The sequence below is a fragment of the Oreochromis aureus genome, linkage group 6, assembly GCF_013358895.1.
Source record: "Oreochromis aureus strain Israel breed Guangdong linkage group 6, ZZ_aureus, whole genome shotgun sequence".
In the NCBI taxonomy this organism is placed as follows: Eukaryota; Metazoa; Chordata; class Actinopteri; order Cichliformes; family Cichlidae; genus Oreochromis; species Oreochromis aureus.
Window position 1 is genome coordinate 16,376,065 of NC_052947.1, and position 24,585 is coordinate 16,400,649.

At 41.7% G+C, this 24,585-nt stretch overlaps 1 protein-coding gene across 7 annotated transcripts in view; it reads left to right on the forward strand.

Moving 5' to 3' along the window:
• Positions 1-24,585, forward strand: part of lrba (LPS responsive beige-like anchor protein) — a 173,125-nt gene that overhangs the window by 37,605 nt on the left and 110,935 nt on the right. For 6 of the 7 annotated variants that reach the window (XM_039612938.1, XM_039612940.1, XM_039612941.1 and 3 more), the window contains exons 15-30: positions 273-335; positions 907-1,004; positions 1,227-1,319; positions 2,436-2,544; positions 2,877-2,958; positions 4,879-5,002; positions 5,115-5,307; positions 11,819-13,120; positions 13,287-13,483; positions 13,856-14,009; positions 14,527-14,707; positions 16,361-16,494; positions 17,072-17,179; positions 17,323-17,464; positions 18,239-18,578; positions 23,942-24,105. In XM_039612938.1, the coding sequence (XP_039468872.1) occupies positions 273-335; positions 907-1,004; positions 1,227-1,319; positions 2,436-2,544; positions 2,877-2,958; positions 4,879-5,002; positions 5,115-5,307; positions 11,819-13,120; positions 13,287-13,483; positions 13,856-14,009; positions 14,527-14,707; positions 16,361-16,494; positions 17,072-17,179; positions 17,323-17,464; positions 18,239-18,578; positions 23,942-24,105 (3,484 nt within the window). The remainder of the gene's footprint in view (positions 1-272; positions 336-906; positions 1,005-1,226; positions 1,320-2,435; positions 2,545-2,876; positions 2,959-4,878; positions 5,003-5,114; positions 5,308-11,818; positions 13,121-13,286; positions 13,484-13,855; positions 14,010-14,526; positions 14,708-16,360; positions 16,495-17,071; positions 17,180-17,322; positions 17,465-18,238; positions 18,579-23,941; positions 24,106-24,585) is intronic. The other variant, XM_039612939.1, reaches the window with a different exon arrangement.

The window sequence follows — 24,585 nt, forward strand, 5'->3', positions numbered from 1 at the left end:
TGTATCATATTTGCTATATCTGACTTTTTTTTTCAATATATTGTAATGCATATATTTCACTTGGCTTTGCAGGGTTCAAATATTTTATTACAGTATGTGGAATTTCGATATCATTAAAAGTTTCATCATTATAATCTCATTTTTCCATGTTGGTGAACTAAGCAGTGTGTGCTTTGCATGTTTAGGGTTTACAGAGTTAAAAATGTTGTTTCTTAGTCTCCTCTTTTTCCAGTCTTGCGCTGTTAAAACAATCTGCGCCTTTTGCATTTTAGGATCATGGAGTAAAGGAAGATGAGCTACAGAGTATCCTCAGCTACCTCCTAACCATGCATGAGGTAGGCATAGACCGGCAGAGAGAGACCTCACCACCAGATGGCAACACAGTACCGCTACACTGCATTTGGTGTGGCTCACCATCTGATATGGAGAGCATGAGCAAACACTTTCTGCTTCTAAACGCTGCATTACTGGTTCTTGTTATTCTTCCAAGTCTGCCAGTTTGAGGTCCTGACAGAAGTGGGGTTGTTTACAGTGAAGTGATGCATAGCAAATGAATCATTCAGATCAGTCAGTAACGCAGTGAACCTAAATGGTGTTTACAGCACTGTCTGGAAAAGCCACCATCATGCAGCAGCCATACATTGCACAGCCTGTATGTTGTAATTCTTTAGTTCAGACCCTTATGATGTAGTCCATGTATTATTGCTGCTACTGCCACTGCTGTACAAGGCAGAAATATAAATATCAATTAGTGACTAGATATATATTTGCTTTTAGCTTAGATTTAAATACACAGTTCACTGTAAGCCCTTCATCATTTAGATATCATTGGCGAAGCTGGCTCGTTTCCCACTGTCCTTTTTAAATACTACAATAGCTTCAGTCTCCTTCCTTCATGTTCCTCAGGACGACAATCTCATGGATGTGCTGCAGCTGCTGGTCGCTCTCATGTCTGAGCATCCTGGATCCATGATTCAGGCCTTTGACCAGCGGAATGGGATTCGGTAAAGATCGACTTTTTATATCCATATTCATGAGCTCCTTTACAAACGGTGTGAATGGTTCCAGTTGGAGCAACTTTTGCATTTCTTAGTTTCAGCCCTGTGCTTAGGAAAACACAAGACATAACAATTTAATATGCATGTATTCATTAAAAAAAGTTTTTGCTTTTTAAATATGTGTTTCTTTTTGTTAACTGTTAAGATTTTCTGTTTTTCGTCCCACAGTGTGATTTACAAGCTTTTGGCCGCCAAAAATGAGGGAATAAGAGTCCAAGCACTCAAAGTTTTGGGCTACTTTCTGAAACACTTGTCACCAAAGTAAGTACTTTATTAGAAGTCTTTGTAGATACAAGAACACATTTTACTTTACTTTTTACTTTTGCTAAGTGACGAAAAAACAGAAAGCCAACACTGGTAGATTTTTTTTTTTTTCTAATAGAGTAGACTCTGCACTATCACTGCATACAAGCTGGATCTGCTGTCTCTAACCACGTGTCGCCTTTCTCTGCACTGCACTGTAAAATAAAAAGGGCTCTCCAAAAATATTGCAAACGAGAGGAAAAAAGTCCTTAACCTGGTTAATTTAAGAGTTTTATTTAGATGCTTACTGGATATTTTCTTAACAGTTTTGTTGGAGTTCTTTATATTCTAAAAATAAAGTACATTTTCTCATTATCCTGATTTTAACTGTATTATAGCTAAAACTCACTTTTAAAAGGATTCTCGTTAACATTTAATTTGTATTAGCCTGCATGCTGACAGAACACAGTAAAATAACTAATGAAAAAGAAACAGAATTTAGCATGTCAGTATTGCCATTTTGGGTGATGATACTTAATATAAATTTACTTAATGAAATTATAATTTTTTGCTAATAATCACCATTGATACTGTGCAGCTTGTATTGATATAGGAGTTAAAGAAACAACTTTAACCATAGTCTTTGCAGCAGTTTTAAGCCTTGAAATCCACATGTGCACATCTGCAAGTAGTTCAGTTTTCGAGGCTATGATACAAAAGTAAAAGTGGGGCTGATGAATGATTAGAGATGAAAGCAAAAAGCCAGGCTTTGTCAGCGGGGATTCTCTTTTTCATTTCCTCCTTGTCAAATGTTAGCAAGAGCACAGCTGATTTGTACCGCTGCAGATTTCAAACAGAGCTGTGTAAAGATTTTTTATCTTAACACGGCTCCGTTTTTTATTTTTATTAACATTCGAGCTATCACACACTCCAGAATTGCTTTCGTTATTCCTTATAGTGTAAAGAGTTTTTTTTAAACATAGATTTTAATATTGATTTTAAAATTGAGATTCTGGTTGTGTGTTTCTGCAAACTGATATAAGTTTGGGTCATCATGTTTTCCAATATAACAATTGTTTAAGCAAATACCGATGACTGCTGACCGACCTTTGACCTTTTTATCATTTCGATCAGGAGGAAAGCAGAGGTCATGCTGAGTCACGGCCTGTTCTCCCTGCTCACCGAACGCCTGATGCTCCACTCCAGCCACTTCACCATGACAATGTACAATGTGCTTTTTGAGGTCTGTATGCTGCCCATTCACCCTCGAGGCTTGTGTTTGCATAGTGGAAGCTTTCTATGTAGACAACATTAACAAAACACACACTAATAACCTCTGTGTTCAGCCACATGACAGATTTTTTTTTTTTTCCCCAGTATGCTGAATTTGTGCCTTATTTTCTAATCTGTCTCAGTTGTTTGTACTTTATATGAAAATGCAATAACACATTAGGTTGACCACCAACAGAAATTTGATTTGTGAAATAATTTAGAAGCATGCAGATATCCCTGTGCTTTGTTTCTCTGTTATCCTCAAGACTTATGTGGACATTTATGACTTGAATCCCCCGATAGATTCTTACAGAGCAGATCTGCACTCAAGTGATCCATAAACAGCATCCGGACCCCGACTCCACTGTGAAGATTCTCAACCCACGTAAGTGCCTCCTCCGCGCCACACCGCTCCCCTAAATCATCTGCCGCAGCATACCCTCTACATACCTACGGCTCTGTGCCGCAGGAGGATATTCCCCGTGGATCCGTGCGATCGCTATATACCGTCAAACAAATGAACGACATAAATTTTGCAGCCGGAGCGTATTTTCAGACTCCTGAACCTCAGATGTAAACCTTACACAAGGATGGTGCAAACACTTTGTGTGACAAATATACACTCGTCTGCTGGTTTTATTGAGCCTCGGCGTTGTTTTTCACCGGTCTTATTTTACATATAAAGGAAAGATAAATGTAGTGACATGATAATAATTTATTCAGTTTATAATTGTGTTTTTAATTCATTTAGGTTTAATTAATGGGGAGTTTAGATTTTTAATGTGTTTTTTCTTAAATTAAATTGAGGATTTTATTGTACAATAATTAACTTTTATATAATTTTTGCTATTTTCAATGAATGTTAAAATGAGAAATATTTGCATAGCTGATAACTATTATTACTTGGCCATTATTTGTTTGCTTTGCATTTATATATTTAATTATACGTGGGATAAACACAGCCGAGGATGGTGGCTTTGGTCACTTTTATTATTTATTTTTTTTAGGCTGTTATTTACCTCGAATTTTACGTCAGCTCACCAAATCTTTCCCTCTGTTGAAATCTTAAGTGTTCATTTCAAACAAGAAAAGAAAACATCCCACTCTCTTTTATACTGGTGCTTTCATAGATGCACATGCAGCTAAAACAAAGAAAAGCTTTAATCAGTCTGAAATCCAAACACAAGCAAGGTTTACATCCAGCCAGACTTAATCTGACAAGGTCTTTGTGTAGTCACACATTGATTATCCAGGGCCTTTATTGCGTTAAAATCTCTCCTGCCCAACCATCCCGGACAGGCAATATATATCATAGGAACCTTGTATGGGTTTGCGAGCATATTGTATGGAACATAGACTGGTGGTCTGTTTCTCCTTTGCCGTGTATTCTCTTGATTTAATCTGTGACAAACTCCCAAAATGGCCCCCTGATTGCAGTCTTTAGTAACGTCAGAGCCAATCAAACAAACCGAGGAAGTACCGTTTCCCTCAAATTAACTCGAGGGAAAAGAACCAAGAGCAAATGGAAAAAAGAAGGAAAAAAACGAAAGAAAGGAACACGCCATCCCTCCATCCTCATTCCCGGTACATGCTGGGGTAATTTTCTGGCGGTAAAGGTTCAGCGACTCATAATTTGAGTGACTAAGGCGTAGAAACAACACAACTGTCTGCCGGGGCAAGGGGGCATCGGTTAGCGCCAAGGTCTGAAGAGACGAGTGAAATCCAAGCCCTACCGTCTTTCTACTCAGAGCAAATGGACACTGACATTGTCTAGATAATTCATCTAAACAGTCAGTCTCTTTGGTTTAACCGAAGCCAAGCATTTCAGAAGGGCCTGTGACTCTGGCGCTCTCATTTGAAACAATACCAAAGCCATTACGGTATGATAAAGATCAATGGCTCTGGGCTTTTTATTCTCCTCTGTTCTGTTTTCCTTACCACGGGCGCAGATTTTCAGGTGTGCACAGCTGCAAGTTCAGATAGTTTGTGACACAATGATTTGCACATGTTGAAAGCAATGTATGATATAGCTGTTGATTTGTTCGGTTTCCCCTCCTGCGACCAATCCTTTTTGTATATCCAAACACGATGCTGGATGTTTCCAAATTCAAATGTTATTTTATAAGCCTTGAAAATACTGCTTGGCTGTTATGTATTATATTACAAAATGCACAAAGCAGACACAGTATTTTTGATATTTTCCAGCACTGGTGCTTTTTTTTTTTTTTTTTTTTTATTAACTCCATAAAGCATTTTCATCTCAGACTGTAAACAGAGTGGTTTTTTTTTTTTTTCCCTCTTCCAGAGATTCTGAAGGTAATAGCTGCTCTGCTGAAGAACTCTCCCCCCTCTCAAGAGAGCATGGAGGTGCGCAGGGTCTTTCTGTCAGACATGATCAAACTGTTCAATAACAGCCGAGAGAACCGCAGGTAAGAATCGGACCAATTCAAAGGATAGAGAAGTACATCACACGTCAGTGCACGCTGCGTTTAGGCGCCCGTGGGGTTCGCCACCTCCTCATTTGCTGCCGTTTGTTTTCAGGAGCCTGCTGCAGTGCTCTGTGTGGCAGGAGTGGATGCTCTCTCTGTGCTTCATCAACCCGCAAAACAACGAGGAGCAGAAAATCACAGAGATGGTGTACGCCATCTTCCGCATCCTGCTCTACCACGCCATCAAGTATGAGTGGGGCGGCTGGCGAGTCTGGGTGGACACCCTGTCCATCACGCACTCCAAGGTCAGAGCGCTCATTATATCCCCGCACACAGAGCTCACACGCAGCTTTGTTTATCCTTCTCTACAAACTTCTTCCATTTCCTCGCCTGTTTTTCTTTTTAACATCTTACCATTATCTTTCTGTAGCAAACACACTCACCGTCTGGCTGAAGTATCGTCAGCCTTAAACACTCACAACATGACTGTAACCACAAGCCTCTTCCTCCTTTTCAATTCCTGCCAAACAGAAAGCAATGATCATTCAGAGCAATCGGTTCTCCCACCCATGTCTTTACTTTCAAATGTGACACAACACAATTCATCAAATAAAAGAATTACACAGCACTATCGTCTCGCCCGGTTACTTTCAGCAAAGGCGAGCGGGGTAATTGAACCTTGCGTCCCGGTGCCCATCAGATAAAGCTATGGAAGCTATATAGTGATTGTAATTTAAAAGCTAGTTTCAGTATAAACCAATTGGAAAGAATCCCTTCAGTCTTCCCTCTTTTTGTTTATGTATAGCGTCTCTTTCTTTCACATCACACAGATAAAAATAAACTTCTGGCACGTTTTATTTCCAAAACCTGAATTCAAAATACTGCTTTAGAAATTCAGTGTTGATATCATATTACGCTCCTCTGTTCCAGAGCAGTGAAGTAATTGAGGCTGGTGTCAGATTGTGGTCTGGGGGGTTTTTAAGCCTGGCAGATTGAAAGTTGAGTTAAAGAAGTGCTCGTGATATGAGACGCTTCACTGTAGCCTGGAGTGCCGTGACGGGTTTCATCCAATAGGGGGCACAGAAAGACTGCTGGGGATATCAGCGGCATGAAGGCTGCTGTGTGTGTTGGATGTGGGGTGTTTTAAAACTCCCACACCTCTGAACACTGTGCAGCACAATGATAAGGACTCAAGAAGATGAAAATATTGGTCAGCATATTGTAGAGGAGTGGCAGTGAAATTCTGAAAAAGTAACACACGTATGCACAACAGCAGATGCTGCTGCAAGCTTGAGTGGCTTGAGCTTTTGAGATATTTCAAAAAGAAATGGACTGCTGGGGAGTGTGAAAAATACTAATGCTAATATTTTAGCTGTTTTGTTTTTTTTTTTACAATAGGGATAAACACTGCAGTTTTTTTTCTTCCCTCCACAATGTGGTGTAATTGCAGCAAGATTAATGCTGTTTCTTCTTGACTGAAGTTACAGTTGTTCCTGCTGAATTTCACCCATACAGTGTGTGAATAAACCCATGCACTTGTACAATGTGACACACACACACACACAAATACACAGAGGGCCGGGGACTGCCTCTGAATCGAACTTGCAGCAGGTCCCACCAAGATGCATGCATCTGCTATAAAAAAAGCTAAAGAAACTCAATTGCAATTTTATTGTCCCGTTTGATAGATTTCCTGCCACCTTTGTAGCACCAAAGCTGTTTGTCACTGTTGCTATCTCCTCCCACTGCTGCAGGGCTGTGTTTGTGCGTGTGATTGTAGTGCATTTGTGTGTGCGTCCACGTGTGTACGTACGTGCACACGCGTGCGTCTGTTTTTGAGCGAATGTGAGTTACCAGGCACATTTTCTTTTTGCCCTCCTTCTCTCTCGGGTTCTAGCAAGCCCTTCTCTCTGATCACATTGAATATTCATGGGAGCTGCGCGAGAACAATCAGAGAAACAAGGCCTCATAAATACAACCAGCCCACCGGGAGCCTCTTGATAAGCGCATATATGCATTCACACATATTTGCACACCTCCTCTTTACAAAGACTTTTTATGATCGAGTTTGCCTTGTGTAAAACACGGTAAAATTGTCTGTTTGGTTTGTAGAGTGATGCTGTACTTGAAGCTGAGCACGGTCTGAAAAGTTGTCTGTGACTCGCACTGAAACTACTTTTTCTATTGATGCAGGATGGCATCACACATTACACACAGATTTTTATTGTAATTTACAGGCTCTAATACACAGGGATTTCTGTCTAGCGATAAAAGTTTTTTTAAAAAAATTCTTTTTCATGTAAGTGTCTTATCTGTGATCTGAGTATTGGCTGTTCAGATTTCTGGCTGATGGAGTGGGATGAGCAGCAGTATGTCTGGTTTTTACTTTTTTCGTTCTTGTGTTAAATTTGTGGGTTTTTCCTGGCTCAGAGTGGGTGTTTGGGTGAATGATCACTGTGTACAGTAAAAGCACAGAGTCTGTTGAATTTCTACACATATCTAGTCACTCTTTTGGCTGCATGATAAACAAGAGGTTCCTTTGGGGCTGTCTAGAACCAGTTTGTGGGACACCAAAAATTCTTTTATGCAGTACAAAAAAAAAAGAAAAGTGGTTTGTAGATAAAATTGTCTTTTTTTGTGATATCATTCATTTACATGCTAGACGCCTCATCACTAGGGACAGATATTGTTACTATGTGTGCCAGTGCTGCTTATTAATTTTTTTTTTTCTTGATGGTTTCAATAGACATTTAACGGCTTATGGCTACTTTTGATATATTGGCGAGTTTGCCGACAGCACAGCTGCTTCATATGAAGTAAAAGAGATGACTTTGTGTTACCTTATTTAGCAGTAGTATATACATTCCCCTTTTATTTGCAGACATTAGAGATACAATGCTAACTAACAAAGGTAATTACAAATACTGTATACCTGCTGATATTCAAATTTTCATATTTAGAGTTTGAGGAGATGATATAAGAAAAAACTATTTGCATTAAGTTGCTGTGTGTATAGTTTCCCCACACACACGTGTGTTTGTGTGTTCATATGTGCATTTATTCACATCAGTCATTAGTGTATCTGCTCGAGTGTCTCTAAGTAGACAGATGTTTCTGCAGGTGGGCACAGTGACACAACAGCCCTCCCACTCTCTGCCCACACAACCCACCCAAGGTGCCCCTCGTCCGTCTCTGCACACAAATCAGTTTGAGAATGAGGAGTTCTCCGAAAGGGAGAGATCGGGGCGTGAAGGTCCCGATGCCCTTCACACTTCCACTGCTGGCTATCGTCATCACCTGCCAGACTTTTCACCACAAAGATGGCGATGAGCAGAGATGAGCAAAGATATTTCTGACATAATTTAATACGCATTTAATTTAATTATTTGGTCTATTTGAGTTTGTGATGGGGTGCTAAACATCACAGGAACAGTAGTTCAGCAAAACAGTCTTTGCCTTCTGGGATTATTAAGGTTATTAAGACACACACACACCTGACTCAAGCTGTTGTTCTTGGCAAATAGTTTAGAAATAGATCCTCTGACGAGTGGACAAAGGAAGAAAGTGAGGATCCAATGTTAGATAAAGAGCTGTGCATCAATTGTTGTCGAGGTTATCCAGCTGTTAACATTTTGCACATTTCTAGCATTCATATATTTAAAATATTACATATTACAAGATATATATTGTATGAAATTAATGATAATGAAATGGTGGAAATCCAAAGTGTTTTTCTGACTTTTAGTACAAGTTACTGCAAGCTATGGAATGATCTTTCTACAAGCTTGTCTTGTTATGGTTGTAATAAAAAATAAAATGAAGCCTTTCTGCATTACCCTCGATCAGCAGGGCAGGACAAAACTAAGAGAAGTTTTAACAAGAAGTGAGAAAAGAAAGTACTGTGAATAGGAGAAAAACTGCACAGAGACTTGCAGTAGCAGATGACATTGATTTTGGAGAAGGAATTGCATTTAGCAAATCGGATTACAGCCACGCTGCCCTCTCCATTTCCCCCTTGTTTTGTGGTCACTATCTATCTATCGCCGATCTAAATGGGGACTCCCAAGCTCCTACCATGGGGGTCCTCTCAAGATCAGCGCTTTGCGCCACTCTCTTACTGTAACAGGTTGTCGTTTTTATTCAGAACTTGTGAAAGCTCTGCAAAAATTCTCTTCCTTTTTAGAAGTGCAGTTAAGAATATTTAAAGTGTCTGTAATAGTAATAATAAAGAAAAGGTCCAAGTATTATTGTGTGCAAAAAACACAAAGTTGTCCAAGTTGGGTTTTGTTTGTGTTCGAGTCTTGAGGCATTTCAGATCTTTTTCTAGGATCTGGCTGTGCTGCATCCACTTAATACCATGTTACCTGTCACATTAGAAAAGCCCACCATGTTTTTGTACATTACCATAGCATTTTTCCATAACCCACTGAGGCCAGACCGAGTCTTGGAGTAGAATGAAATTAGATTAGATCAGCGCTGATGTCCTAGCCACCCAAGGCAGTTTCTATATTTTGTAGCGAAGCTAAACGCTCTTTCAAAAACCACAGAGACATATACTACCTCTGTCTAATGGTAACTGGATCTGTTACAGAGCCCCATTTAAGGCCGGCATACATCATCTTAATGTACAGACTGCATCCTGAATCTATGACGTTATGTGCGGAGCTGCTTGCCTACATAATTTCCATAGCAGTGCACTCTAAATGCAGCCTTTTAATTGCTAAAAATGCTAAATGTCAAATTAAGCTCAAACTAATGGGGTAGAAGGTCTTGCTGTGTGATCACTGGGAAAGCGAGAGGAAGGAAGAAAGACAGAGGCAGACTGCTGGTGCATTTAGAACGGGCTGTGCACTCAGAAAACAGCTATGGATTACCAATCACTGCTTCCCACTACAGAAGATTAATGAGCACCCATGTAGCGGGCTAATTTAGAACAATAACGCCTAATTAATTACAAATAATCAGCTTCTTTCTCCCCCTTCCCTTTCTTCCACTCTCAATGACTCTCTTTCTCCTTTTGCAATTTCTTATTTTTTTTCCTTCCTTTTCATCTCCCGCGTTCCCATTTTCTTTGTTTAGATCTCACGCTCTCTTTCTCTCTCCTCCTATCCAAATAGCCTCAGGTAAAAAAGCAGCAAAGTGGGTCTAGTTTCACTCACACAGCAGACCCCCCCCCCCTCCTTTTCCTCTCCACCTACAACCCATCTTTGACTTTCTGTCCTCCAATCCCAGTGATTAATGCAGGGTCTTAAATTAGGCGTGGGAGGATTTGCCGATGCTGGACACGCACTCAGCGCAGCTAGGAGACACACACTAATAGTGTCTACCGCTAATCTATGACTGCTTACATGGATGGGCTCTTCCTCAAATGCCACTGCAGACTATTGTCGTTATAGACTAGCAGTCTAGTATACCTATATCAGATGGTAAGAAGACTGATAGAGGTTAATAGGCCGTGGGCAGCTGCATGTAAGACAGGGAGAGAGAAAGTTTTAAATATGCCACAGTTAGCCACAAATGGTCCCAGTTTTCAAATATTATAAGAAGCACACAACAAACAGGCAGTTTGAGGATATCTTTCCTCCATAATTTGGGGTTTGCTGTTTAAAAAGGCTGTTGGGACATGAGGAAAAAAAGCAGAATGTGAATACAGTGGATAAGTGGCTGGATGGTTTTTATGTTAATGTATATACAGCATAAGTACAGCCCTAATAACATGGTGACATTATTTTCACGGTTATAGCACACTTTTTTCCACCCTTACTGAGATGTTCCTATAGAACAGATGTTTCTAAATTCTTTTACAGAAGTATTGCCCCCCTCCCTTTTTTAAATTAAAAGAAATTGTTTAACTTCATGTAAAATGCCTGATTTGAAGTCTCCAAACACTTTGGCTGCAGCTGTGTTGGCGTTTTTGGGCTAAAAGTCACCAAATTTAGGTAACTAAAAGTGTGGCTGTGGCTCAGGAGCACATCATGGACTAATCGGAAGGCCGGTGATTTGATCTCTGGCTGGTACAGTCTATATGCCAGTATCCTTGGGCAAGATACAGAACCCCAGTTTGCTCCCAGTGGCTTCATCTGAGTGTGAATGTTAAATGCACAAAAAGTGCTTGTGTGAATGAAACATGTTTTACAAAGTGCTATGAGTGCTCAAGTAGAGTAGAAAAGCACTATAATAAGGCCCAGTTCATTTAGCATATTTGGATGAAAGGGTAGTGATAGCAGGTTAGCTGCTAATTAGTAATAAGTAAGATGCAAATAAAATACTATGGTTTTAATCACCTGGGGTAGAACGCATTTCTTAGATGGGGCTCATTAGCACAGTTAACTTTGGTGCAAGCCATGCTGTGTGTGAGATAACCATGAGGTGTAAAATTTTACTTTTTTTATTTGTCAAAAAGAACTAAGTAGTTGTTGGTTTAGCAAAGTGGGGATTGGCTCACTTTTTGGCTAGCTAGACATGAATATTTGATGAACCAAAACCTGCAGTTTTTGGTTGCTTATTGAGGAACAGATCTCACTGGATAATTTCAGTGCTAAAAAGCTCATCATCATTCTTATTAGTAATGGTATCACTGACATGTGCATATTAATACATATTTTACTTTGAACATTTTAGTGTTCATTATATTGGCCTGCTAATGATAAAAGCTTCTTCTGTCTGCTTCCTTATTCACACAGAGTCATCAGTGGATGGACTCTAATAAACCAATAAACCAGTTTTTATCATTCAACTAGGCAAACAGAGCAGACTGATAAAGTGTGTGAACAGTACGACATAGTTTTTCTAACATCACATGTTTTGTGTTTGCAGGTCACGTTTGAGCAACACAAAGAGAATCTGTCCCGTATGTTCCGTCAGTACCAGCATCAAGAGTCCACCGGCACGATTCGCTCCATCTCTGGTGTCAGCCAAAGCTCTGAGACTATGGAATGTGTTAATGGGCCACCTGCAGAGGAAACTGCTCCCTCCACTGTCATTGAGCTGACTGTGGACAAGCTGTCCCAGAAATCCCCTGATTCAGCATCCAGTTCCACCATTACTTCCAGCCCGCTGGAGGCTGATGATGAAAGGGGACACGCATCCATCACTGTGTCCAACATCCTGGCTGGGGCCAAAGATGAAGAACAAGAGCAACAGCAGCTGGTGGAGGAGTCTACCAGAGATTGCTCAGGTGTCAGAGAGGAGACACAAAAAGGTGCTACAGAGCAGGCGAGTGAAGACGTCAACAAAGAGAAAGCACAGACTTCTACTGGAAAAACTGCACAACATGAAACGGCTGACACGAAAGCGGTGGACGAGGGTAAAGTCTCTGCACCATCTGGTAGCGATGATGCACAGACACCTGTAACAGATGATGAAAAATCTGAAAGTGAACAGAACAAAGGTGACTCGTCAAACTCAATGACAGAAGACTCTTTAAATGAAGCAGAGGCTGAACCGCCAGCAGCTTCAGAGCGGGAAAACAGCGTGCTCGGTGGAGCTTCCGTCCTCAATGAGGACCTGGTTGACGTGTCATCTGTTAGTGACCAGGTCCATCCTAGCGATGCTGATGACAGCCAAGAGGAGTCCTCTTATGCTTCTGCTGCCACCGGAGAGGAAGGTGGGGAAGTGAAGAAGGACGAAGATGAACAAAAAGATGGGGGCGAAGAACTGGAGCTGAATAAGGAAGAAGAAAAAGTTGAGACACAGGAAAGTGAAGTGAAACAGGCACCTTGTGTGGAAAGCCAGACTCCTCCAGCTGAAATACCTGAGAAAAGTGTCACAGAAGCACCTAAAGAAAAAGCTGGAGATGAACAGTCTTCCTCCATAGCTGGAACTACTACTACAAGCCAGCAGCCCTCAGACACCACACCGCCATCTACAGTCCAGGAGGTTACAGCGGCATCAGACTCCACTGCAGATGTCCAGCCATCAGAGACCAGCGGCGCCACTGGAGAAGAAACCCCATCTAGTGCCGCTGACAGTAGCACCACCACCACCTCTACCAGCTCCGACACTCAGAAGAGTGCAGAGTCTGTCAGCAAAACCAAAGAAATCAAAATTGCCAGACTGGACGTGTCCAATGTGGCCTTAGACACCGAGAGACTTGAACTGAAGGAGACCTCTGCAACAGTATGCAATCCACCCCTTTTTTTGGCACTTATGTGTTACTCAGTTGTTACAATAGTTTATTATAGTTTAGGTGTTACACGAAGTTGAGCGTTTAAGTTTCGGAGTGTTTTCTCAAAGGTCCGTGTCACATTAAAACGTATGACGTTTGGCTTCCATATTTCTGTAGGAAACAAGCCAAGGTCAGTCAGCAGCTGCTGCATCAACAGCCACAGGAAGCTCTTCAGGCCAGCCAACAGACAGCAGCACCTCTGCACCTCGCTCCACCATGTTTCGCATCCCAGAATTCCGCTGGTCCCACATGCACCAGCGTCTCCTCACTGACCTGCTCTTCTCGATTGAGACAGATGTCCAGATGTGGAGAAGGTAGGACGACAGTCCGCGGGCTCTGATTTTATTAATGCTTCAATGAACAGAAACGCGGATTTATCAACTAAAGATTTGTTGAGGAACATGCAGAAGATTTCAGCTTAAACTGCAGTTTAAAATAAAGTTTTGTTTTTTGTTTGTTTGCTTTTGTTGTGATTGACTCAATTTAGCATAAAGACTGGAAAGTGCAAAAAATAGTTTGGTCCTTTTTTCGTTTATTCTTTAGTGAAATCGGTTCGTAACAGATCCTGAGCTAGAAAAGTACATTAGAACTGTGCGATGGGATATTAAATGATATTAAAGTGTCTAAATAAGAGCTCAACAAGCCACATGGTTTCACGCATCATCTTCTTGTCCTTTGCTTTTTAGTCACTCCACAAAGACGATTCTGGACTTTGTAAACAGCAGCGAGAATGTGGTGTTTGTCCACAACAGCATACACCTCATATCCCAGGTGGTGGACAATCTCGTCATGGCTTGCGGAGGCATTTTACCTCTCCTCTCAGCTGCCACATCTTCCTCCGTGAGTCCTTCGCTGCACGCGTGATTTTACGTTTGTACTTGTGTCTGTGGCTCCGGTCACAGGAAGTTATCCATCCACATTGACCTTTCCCCAATCACATTAGACTACAGTTAGCTGCTTCCTAACAACGTTAGTTTGTTTTAGTCCTGTCTGACCTCAGTGACAGCCGCTCTCTTGCACCATTCTTCGCTTCTGCCAATGACCTGACCGGTCTAAGGAGCAGGTTCACTTCCATTATAATTGATTTACATTCAGTTGTGTGGGCTCTGTAACCAGATTTCAACCTGAATGTGAAGAATTGCATTTTCACATGCCTTGATGTATTTTCAGTGCTGCACACGTTACGTATGTAACAACTTACTAACTGTGATAAATCACTGGTTATTCAACATAAGTCTGGGCTTCTGATCAGGGTAAGACCTGACTGTAATGTTACTTTTGAGAGAAAATGTTTAAAAAGGTTTCCTCATTATTACTTTTATTATTTATATTTTTTTTCCTCTCTCTCTACTTTCAGCATGAGCTAGAAAACATCGAGCCCTCCCAGGGCTTGTCAGTGGAGGCTTCGGTCACCTTCTTGCAGCGCCTCATCAACCTTGTGGATGTTCTTATTTTTGCCAGCTCGCTTAACTTCACAGAGATAGAAGCTGAGAAAAACATGTCATCAGGAGGCATCCTCCGACAGTGCCTTCGCCTCGGTATGCACGTTGTTATTATTCTTGAGCTTCTAACTAGCTTTATTTCTCTTGTTTGGTCCTCTGCTTTTTTTCTGTCTTGCTGAGTTTTTACATATTTAACTGGCTTTCAAGTGAATTTCCCGTTTTTGTTTTATCCTTTTACTAACCCCACCCCTCATTCCCCTCCCGCGCATTGATCCACCTTACATCAGCTGGCAGCAGCCTTCTGTATTAGCCCCAGTCATGGCTCCCTACAGTGTTTTTGACCCTCCCTTCTGTATTCGTCCCTGTATTCTTCCTCTCAATCTTCAGCTCCAGCTCCCACTTGGATCCCCCTCGCCTCGTTCACCCCGCTCATATCAGCCCTCTCTTATCTTGTTATTATAACCCTCCTGCATGGCAACACTTTAAAATGGCTGCTCGCATGATATAGTGAGTTGTTCATAATGGCCTTGGCTGTACTGTACTGCTGCGTAGCCCGAGGCCTTTCTCTGCCTTCTGTTCCAGGCTATTAAAGTTTCCCCTGACAGCATCAAAAGCCTAGCCTCACAATCACTGAATAAAAGATATTGAAAATCTTACATTATTCATTTAATTTTTTTTTTTTTTTTTTTTTTGCAGCACACCTTATCAACGCAGCATGCACAGATTAAGAATGAAAGTATACTTTGCACTTAAGCTTTAAAAAAATGATTGAATTTTCTTTGTATATTTAATGCTGCACATTCAGGTATCTGTTTCTGCTTTTAAACACAGTCAAACCTACAAACAAAACTGCTGTCAAGAGGCAGACTTGTTATCTAAAAACCCTTGTTCCCTCCGATGCTGCTGCTGCTGCTGCTGTGTGTGTTTTACAGGAAAACGATGCCACCGTAGCACAGGTTCAGTTTTAGAAAGCAGCCGCTATGAAATGAATATTTGATGAGGTATGCGCTCCCCATTGCTGGCACCTAATCTGATTTTGGAAAACTGTAACAAGGTTTTAGCGTCTCCGCCCCTCCCTCTCCTCTCTTTTTTTTCTTCCTTTTATAAATGGTCGTATGAAAGAGTGGTCCTAATGGAAAAAGCGAGCCCATTTCCAGACGGAATAATTCCCTCCTTCGTAATCTAAATGCCTCAGAGTTAACATTTGTCAGTTGTCAAGCTCTGAGCAGTGGGGGTTGGGAGGGGTCCAAAGAGGAGCAGTACATTAAATTACAAATGTTAAGTGTGCCAGTTCTGAACCCACCTTAAGTTGTCGGACAACAAGGTTTTTTTTTCTTTTTTTTGTGTTTTTTTGTGCGTTGAAGGATGTATCGCGCTGCCTACTCAGCATGTGCACACCCCGGCAGTGTCATTTGTTATGGGAGCTGCACACAGTGGATGTGATTCAAGAGCACACCCTTGCACTATGACCTTGGGAGGAGAGGTGGAGCAGGGAAGAGTGAACGATGCTGCCAGAGTTGGCCAGAGCACTGACCTTGTCATGGCCCCGCTTTTTCTCTCCTGTTTTTGTCTCTCTGCTCGCTCCTCTCGCGGTGCAGTTTTACGTGCTCTTTTGTTGCGTTTGGAGGCTTGTAAACGCAAAGATTTTTAATTTTGTGTGCGCTTTTTTTTTTTTTTTTTTTTTTTCCCCCCGACAGTGATTTTATTTGTATGATGTCACATAAGATCTCTTTCTCCGTCCCTCCCTAGTGTGTGCTATTGCAGTGAGAAACTGTCTGGAGTGTCAGCAAGCCCAGTTTAAGCACGGCGCAGACAGCTCAGCCCGCAGCCACACAGCCATGCCCAGCACTTTGCTTGGAACAGCCAAGTCTGCATCTGCGCAGGCAAGTACTTGAAATGATCACCTTAACTTACATTTTCTGCTGTTTTAAATTCCTCTACCATCAAATGCAAAATAACGTCATACTTTTCAGTGACTGGTTTCCACATTTGTGCCAGTTATCTTTTGTATAACGCACATTTTCGTCCTTCTCATGTCCTCAGTAGGCAACCAGAAGGCGCTTTGCCCTTTGTCCTGTTCACCAGCAGCTACCAAGTGTTATTGCATTAGCTCATATCTTATTATGTTACCACACGGGTTGCTATTTGTTACACTAGACTAAGCCCTTTGTCATTGCCCCTTTGATTTGATACAGTGACTTCCAGTAAAAGTCATGTTGTTCTTCCCTGAACTGGGTGTTAAACCTCATTTATAATGCAGTGGCTCTATAGAAAAGCCATTATGTTAAGGACACGGTCTCAGGAGGGATAGCTTCCCTAAGCTGTTAAACCTTACCCTGCTCCTTGAAGGATTAATAAACACCCTGAACGGTGTAAACGTGCACGTGCGGTTTACACTTCCCTTGCAGATAATAATACATTTCACATGATAATTGTTTGATTTTTCATGCGTGCATGCAGAGTCCTGTTGATGCTGTGACAGGTGGCATGTCTCCAGTGAGAGATTTGGACCGGCTGCTTCAGGACATGGACATAAACCGCCTCAGGGCTGTCGTCTTCAGAGACATTGTGAGTTGTCCAGCAGACACATTCGCATGCCTGTACACAGCACTCACAATGTGTATGAAATCACCTTTTCTAGCCTCCTCTAACCTCTGGTGCTTTTCAAAGAGGACGCACGTACAGATTGTTTAGTGTGTTGTTTGTTTCAGGAGGACAGTAAGCAGGCTCAGTTTCTGGCTCTTGCCGTCGTCTACTTCATCTCAGTCCTCATGGTGTCCAAGTACCGTGACATCCTGGAGCCCCACAATGACAAGAAACACCCTCAACGCTCCCAGTCTGCAAGGAGTACAGGTATACAGAAACCTCAAGAAAAAAATTCATCTGACGCATTTATGTGCATCAGAATGAAGCAAGTTGGTGTTTTCAACAACTCTACCATAGTCGTCATAGTTCCGTTTGTTTTTTATTTTTTTTATAAGTGGGTTCATGTAGTGCACAGTGTTCGACTATAAAAGAATATCAGCTGTTAATCATCTTAAGAAAAATTGTGGAAGCGCAGCAGTGCTGTTATTAAAATGTTTGTATTTTTATTTGACCTGCAGATTGTTTTGGTGTGCGTTTCTGCTGATTGTGATTGTAACTTGCCATGTAAATAGTAAATTGACTGGTTCTTGTAATAGTGCTTTTCTACTCTGCTTGAGTATTGATACAACATGTCACGTTCACCTAATCACACACACATTCACACTGATGAACACATCAGGAGCAACCTGAAGTTCAGTATCTTGCCCAAGCAGGGATTGAATCACCAACATTCTGATTTGTAGATGACGTGCTCTACCTCCTGAGCAGGGTGTATGCCACAAACAAACAAAAAAATAGTTCCATCATAATTCCTCTGTCCCCGCGCTCTGTTTTTGATACATTAAGCATTATTAGACAAGTGCCATGTAACTCCGTCAATTTTAAGAAAAGAGACATTTCTGCTGTACAGCTGATATCTCAGTAACGGGTCAAATCTAGACGACAGTCCAGAAGAAAAATATGTAAATCAGGTTTTCTGATGTAATTGGATACTCTTATTTGTTATTATTTATGTCCTCACAGAGAGTGTTGCTATTTCAGGTAGCACAGAAGGAGAGAACGGCTTCTCTCTGCGCCGGTATGATTCCGGCATCGGAGATGACCACACCTCAACTGCCGCCAGCGACGCAGATCTGTCATCCTCCGGTGGAACTCACGGTCCCGATGCCATTTCAGAGGCCTTGTCCACGCTGTCATCTGAGGTCAGACCTGCTGTGTCTGCTGACTCAAAGGGTAAAAATGTGAAGGACATTCTGCGCAGCCTGGTGAGCGCTCCAACTGATGATATCGTGGTGGATCCAAGCCTGTTGCCGCCAGCGTTCCTGGGAAGTGTGAGCGACGCGGCCAGAGAACCATCGCCGCAGTTCCGCTCTTTTGATAGGTGAGGGTGTGAACATGGATTGACACACACTTAAAAAGCACATATGGTGTTTATAGTCGCAACGGTTCCATAGGATTTTACTCCCAACATGACTGCAGGAGACTTTTGAAAGTTAAACCTTGAATGCATCTTGCTTTATTTCCTCAGAGGGGGCTTTAGCGGATCTTGAAAAGCATTTAGTAACAGAAGCCCCTTTGGACTGGGAGTCTTTGTCGGTGACGACTTCTCTCTTTACTAAGGTCCTCACCTCATGCAGACCTCCTCCTTTCAAAAAACTGTGTTAAGACGGAGAAAAAGCTTTGAGGAAAGCTTTTGTCTGTCCCTGTTTAACAGTTATAAGGGGTTCCCTCCTTTCTTAAAGTAAAAAAAAATATGTATATAATTTGCGTTATCGCCAGCGGTATGGGGTGAACAGTCAGGAGTAAGGCTTCAAAAGCAGAGCAGGGTACTGAAGTCACAGACGGGCTCAGGTGAGGGAGGATGGTTACTGGTCTGGTTTGCATTTGGAGCGTTGTTTCGCACATAGACTTTTACAAACGGCTCGATTTTGGCGGGGGTGGTGAGGGCAAAGAGGGAGAGGCACAGAGATGGGAGAAGTGGGAGAAGGAAGCCGTCACAGGGAAGCGTGTCAAGTCAAAAGTTCTCACGCACCAAAGAAAACATTTCTAGATTTTTCTCTTTGTCACTCACAAACACGCTCACACTCAGTCAGTCTGCCTGCCCCCCAACTGTGGGAATTCCACGGCATCTCTGTGATCGCGTGTCTTTATCTGAGGAATGCTTTGTCAGGTCTCAGGGCGCTCCTCATATCAGGGGGATTAGACTGGCTCCTGTCCGCTGAGCACACTCAGTAGGAAGAGAGGACGTCAGGAGAGCTGGAGAACGTAGACTAACAGCTCACTTGCTGGGTATGGGAGCCTCTTCATGCAGGGCACGCTGACAGTAGACTTTACCCCAGTTACCTTTGTATTAATCACTTGCACATCTGCACAAAAAAATTAATATCAAATCCAGGTGGAGGTTAACAAGTCCAGACTTTTATATTATTTTAAACCGAAAACCAGCATCTTATTCATATTATTCACACAATATTCAATCACCAGAATTATCCTTTAAGCAGAAAAAATCTATGAACTTTTTGGTCTATAATGTGTGATTATGTATTAGATAGTATTATTATTATTAACAATAACAATTAATTGGAACTGAAGACAATTAAAAAGAAAAACCTTTGCCATTTAAGAAGTGGATACCACCAAATGTTTGGCTTTATTGATTGATCAGTCACTTCAGCCTTTACTGTGTTCTGCACACACTACTGTCTGTCAGTGTGCCAAGTTATTTTGATGCCTCCGAGTCAAAACTACCCCTCCCATTCATGTCGTCCTCTGGTTTTAAGCCTATATTTATTCTCAGTTTACTGCTTTTTATCACCCTGCTGTCTCTCAACCCTTACCAATTACCTCTCGACACATGTAGATATGTTCCAATGGTGTTTATTATCTGTTGCAATGACTTTATCACTGCTCGGCATCTCCCGCTAACCACTAAGTCTTCCAGGGACACGAGTACAAGCCAGAGCTGACATTCTGCACTGACATCTCCTGCCAAAACATGGCAACTTTCTGCTTGCCCAGAGGGTTGGATTTATGAGGCCAATGTATGAAAAAAGCCGGGATCTCCCAGATAAAAACTGGGGGCGGGTCACAGGGTGAAGTATCCCTGCTGATTTATTTACTAGTGGAGACGTGCTGGATTTCTCCCATGCATTTCTCAGCCATGCCCCTGTTATGACAGCCAGTCTGCAAATATTTGCTGATACTAACCAGAACTAAACAGTGTCATTGTACGAGTCTGTGATTTAGACTTCATGGTTCGGCAGAATATGTGAGTGTTAGACAGTGGGATATACATGGTGCGGTTGTTTGCATTCCTGGTAGCAGGCTTTGCATGCATGTGAGAGCTGATGTACAGATGAGTTGTGTTGATGATTAAATGTTGTTAATGTACTGCTGGCGGTAAGCGTGTCAGACATGAGCGCGGCTCTCAGTCAAGGCCTACCTTTTTAGAAAAGTCCGTTAATAAAGACGTTGTCGCGTTGCATTGAAGTTCACCTGCAGTGATGTACCTTGAGGAAGCTTTAACTGGTATAAGAAAAATCACACATTTATGTCAGTTGGATAAAAATTATCCAACTGATAAGTGTTAATTGCAAAGATCCATATTATATCCGAGTCAGGACATAATGATAAATATCTGCCATTGTTTTTAGTACATTGCTTTAACAAAATTGTCAAATATTGTTGTGATTACCCACTAAAAAAAGTAACAAGACAGTAGAGACTAAACTGGGAAAAGATTGGAGATGTACATATATCCTTTACTAAAGAACTGAGCCACGAATGAAAACTGCAAGTATATAACACCTAAATTGATAAAGCGAGGTCTAATATGCAGTCTGGTTACCAAAACTGAGATTTGTTAATGTTTTATTTTAATATTTGTTTGACAAACATGCAGACTGGGCTCTTTTGCACGTAATTAATTCTGTAGTTTTAGATGGTTGCTCTCGATCATCTCCGTTTTTAATAGATTATTTAACATCAAGTAACACAAGAGAAACTCAGTTGATAATATAAACAAAGGACAAAGGAGTTCCCCAGGTCTTCTGTCTTTAAACCAAGGATTACTTGAAGATGTTGAGATCTGGGCTTTGTGAGCGGCGCACTCTTATTACGGCTCATAATAGTTTTTTATGCTTCCTTGGTTACTGTGTGTAAACATGTCTTTCACTCTACTTTGGATAATTAACAAAGAACTGTTTAACCCCCTTTTGAACCAGTGTCTTCCATTGGTTTAATGAGGCAGTTGTTTTTGTGGGCACTTTAGTTGATGTTGTTCACACTTATAGATCACAGATATCATCAAGGTACTGTTCGCCTCAAATCCAGCCGCCTTCCTCCAGCCGCAGCTCCATAGGGTGAAGATGTGCGCAGATGTGTTTGTGTGCGTACGGTCAGTGTTGTTGTTACATAGTGAAAGCTATGATCAAAGCTTTGCTGGGTTGCACTCTTCTCTCCATCATGTCAGTCTGAGGTAAACTCTCCGGAGAAGAGTATTTTTATGCACGTGCAACTTGAGACAATTTGTTATTCGGTCTCACACTTGTTTTACCTGAAATAGCAGAGTTTACTGGAATCATAGCTGCACTTAGCCATAGTAGGTTAGACCTTCTAAATAATTCAGACACACACACACACACACACACACTTTCTGCCCTGGGCTCCTTTTTGTGGGTTGAGTGGGGCCGCTGACGGCTGATTAATCGACTGGGGCGGCCCACTCATGATAAGTGTGGCTAATGACCTGCTGAATAATTCACTGAGCCTTTGCTGAGGAACAGATGGAAGGCCAAACACATATGCAGACATGCTCACTGGCAGACTTCTTCACACCCATGCACTCGAGCGTTTACTTGTACACTCATGTGTATGCATTAAAATATTTCTGAAAACATCCACACACACTTTCAGCCTTCACTCAGCAGGGGTGTCTCTCCTTCCGTCTCTGCTGCTTTTGACACCCAGGGTGCTTCATGTCAGCGCCACCCTTGCTTCTTGATACCACCGTCCAGTCCACTCACTATCTGAACAGAAAAAAAAATTACCAGATACTTTTATCTCCACTCTTCTTGCCTATCAATACTGATTTCATTCTCTTCTGTCACTACTTCTGGTTTTATGCATCACGTGGACCTTGTGTGGACCTTCCATCTGTCAAGCCTTCCTGACACAGTTGTTATTATTTTTTTCCTCGAAGCTGTTAAGATTTAACAGCTACAGTAACTTTTAATAGATCTGATCAGCTGCCTTAAATCAGCTGAGCGCATGCTTTGACACAGCAGCCAGGTATCTGTCTGCAGCACAGAGAGCCAACTATCCTCGTGGGTGTGTGTGTGTGCAGGAAAGAATGCACATACACACTCTGAAACTGGGGACGTGCAGGAATGTATGCAAGCTCTTGTGTTTGCGCCTCTTCTTTTTATTGCATATTCAAATTTGACGTATTCTTGCATGTCTTGTTAAAACCTACATTGGGTGGTGTTTCTGAGAGGGGAGCAGTAGCCAGGGATTAGACCCTGCTTCTCCTATGTCAGCACTGATAAGCAGGGCCAGGCTCTCTTTGATATGGCCGCTGGTCTGTCAGAGCCCTGGTCTAAACTGACAGCTTATCTGCATGCTGCTCTCCTCGCATCTGCTGTTCGCCGGATGAGAATTGAACTCCACTTACTCGTACCACATCACTATGAGAAACATTTCCTGTTACTCCACAGGAGGGACCTCTCAACAGGCAGCATCATTGTTACAGAGAAACTCAATGTACATATTTAATCTGGCTGTCAGTGAGTTTGTTTTTTTTGTGATGCTTGCCAGTTGCTTTTTATTAATGTCAGGATTTGTGTCTAAGGATACATTGAACAAACAACTTAAAGTTGTCATTTTTAAAATCAAGTGTGGAAGCAAACCTTATTTAAGGCAAAGCCAATGTAAGAGCCAAGTCTGTCAGGACATTTTTCATTTCAAAATGTGTTTTTCTTTCCTTGAAAAAACCTGAATTTGGGCAAAATTTGACTAAAGGTCACTTATTTGTAGTTTTTTAGAAGGTTTTCTAGAATAACGGAGATGTTATAGAAGTATATTATTATAAAATCTACTGTTCTGGTAGACTAAATATCAAGCATCATAGTAGCAGTTGTATTAATATCAGATAACATGCAGCTGGTGTTATGTGATAAAGCAGAAGATGACATCTAATGAAACAGGGGTGGCTGTGGCTAAGAGGGTAGAGATCATCTGCTAATTGGAGGGTCAATGGTTTGATTCCTGGCTGTTAGAGTCTGCATGCCAAAGTATTCAGTAGTATTCACATAATTAACCCCAGTGCATTTGTCAGAGGGTGAACATTAGATAGAAAGCACTTCGGCACACTTAAAGATGTTTTAGATGAAGCTTGATTTCAGTGCAGCCAAACTGTAGTTTTCTCAAAGTAGTATTGTTGACTAAAGGAAAATGTATTTAATTAAAAGTAGAAATGTCCAAATAAAGCAGTTTGTCAAATTGAGACATTACATCAGGTGTCCTGTTTTATGGTAAGGTTCATTGGGCTGCTTTGGCTACTATTCTGCTTATTTAAATTGCTCATAATTACTCCTCCACTCTAATGTGTCAGTGAAGGTAGTGGTGTTGTTCTAGTCATGCTGTGTGCAAAAATCTTCTGAAGGGTTCTGTGAATTGGCAGCATCAGCATTTTCTTCCAGTTGTTCTATGAGTCTTGATAATAAGCGCTTTTTCTTCTCTCTACAGAAGCGTCATCGTTGGACCAAAGAAAGCGGGTGTGATGCCATCTCCAGGCACTTCCACCCCCGTCCTGACAACCGCCTCCGTGTCTGGTGGGACACCTATCGACAGCGTCTCTGTGGTATCTTCTAGCGACGCCTCCCAGAGCACCTCTGCAGACTCTGCAGCCTGTAAGCACACAAACACAAAACCGGACTGCAGTATCGGCAGAGCAGCGAGGGCAGCTAAGTCACAGGGTGGATGAGTCTGCTGAGGAGAAAGTCAATATTTATTTAGAGATCGTGCTTCTCTCTATGTCTGATGGAATAATGGTGTTTGCACAATGTAATCCAGTTTCCTTAGGCTGGAGGACAGCATGAGTAACACTGATTCAATTATTTAAAAAGCTAAGGCAGTATCGAATGTGAAAAAAATAAAAACATTTGAGACAATTTTAGGGCGGTGCACTGCCAGTGCCAGGGCCCATCGTGCAATTACAAAGAAGATGATGTGACTCAAAAATTTAATGGGTTAGTCATCAGGATTACACAGAAACTACTGAGCCAAATTTTGGAAAACTTTCAAAATTTGAAAACAAACTGCACTAATCACACTGGATCATGCATAATTGTAAAAGAGATGCAATAGAGTGCATTTGGAAAGGGTGGGTT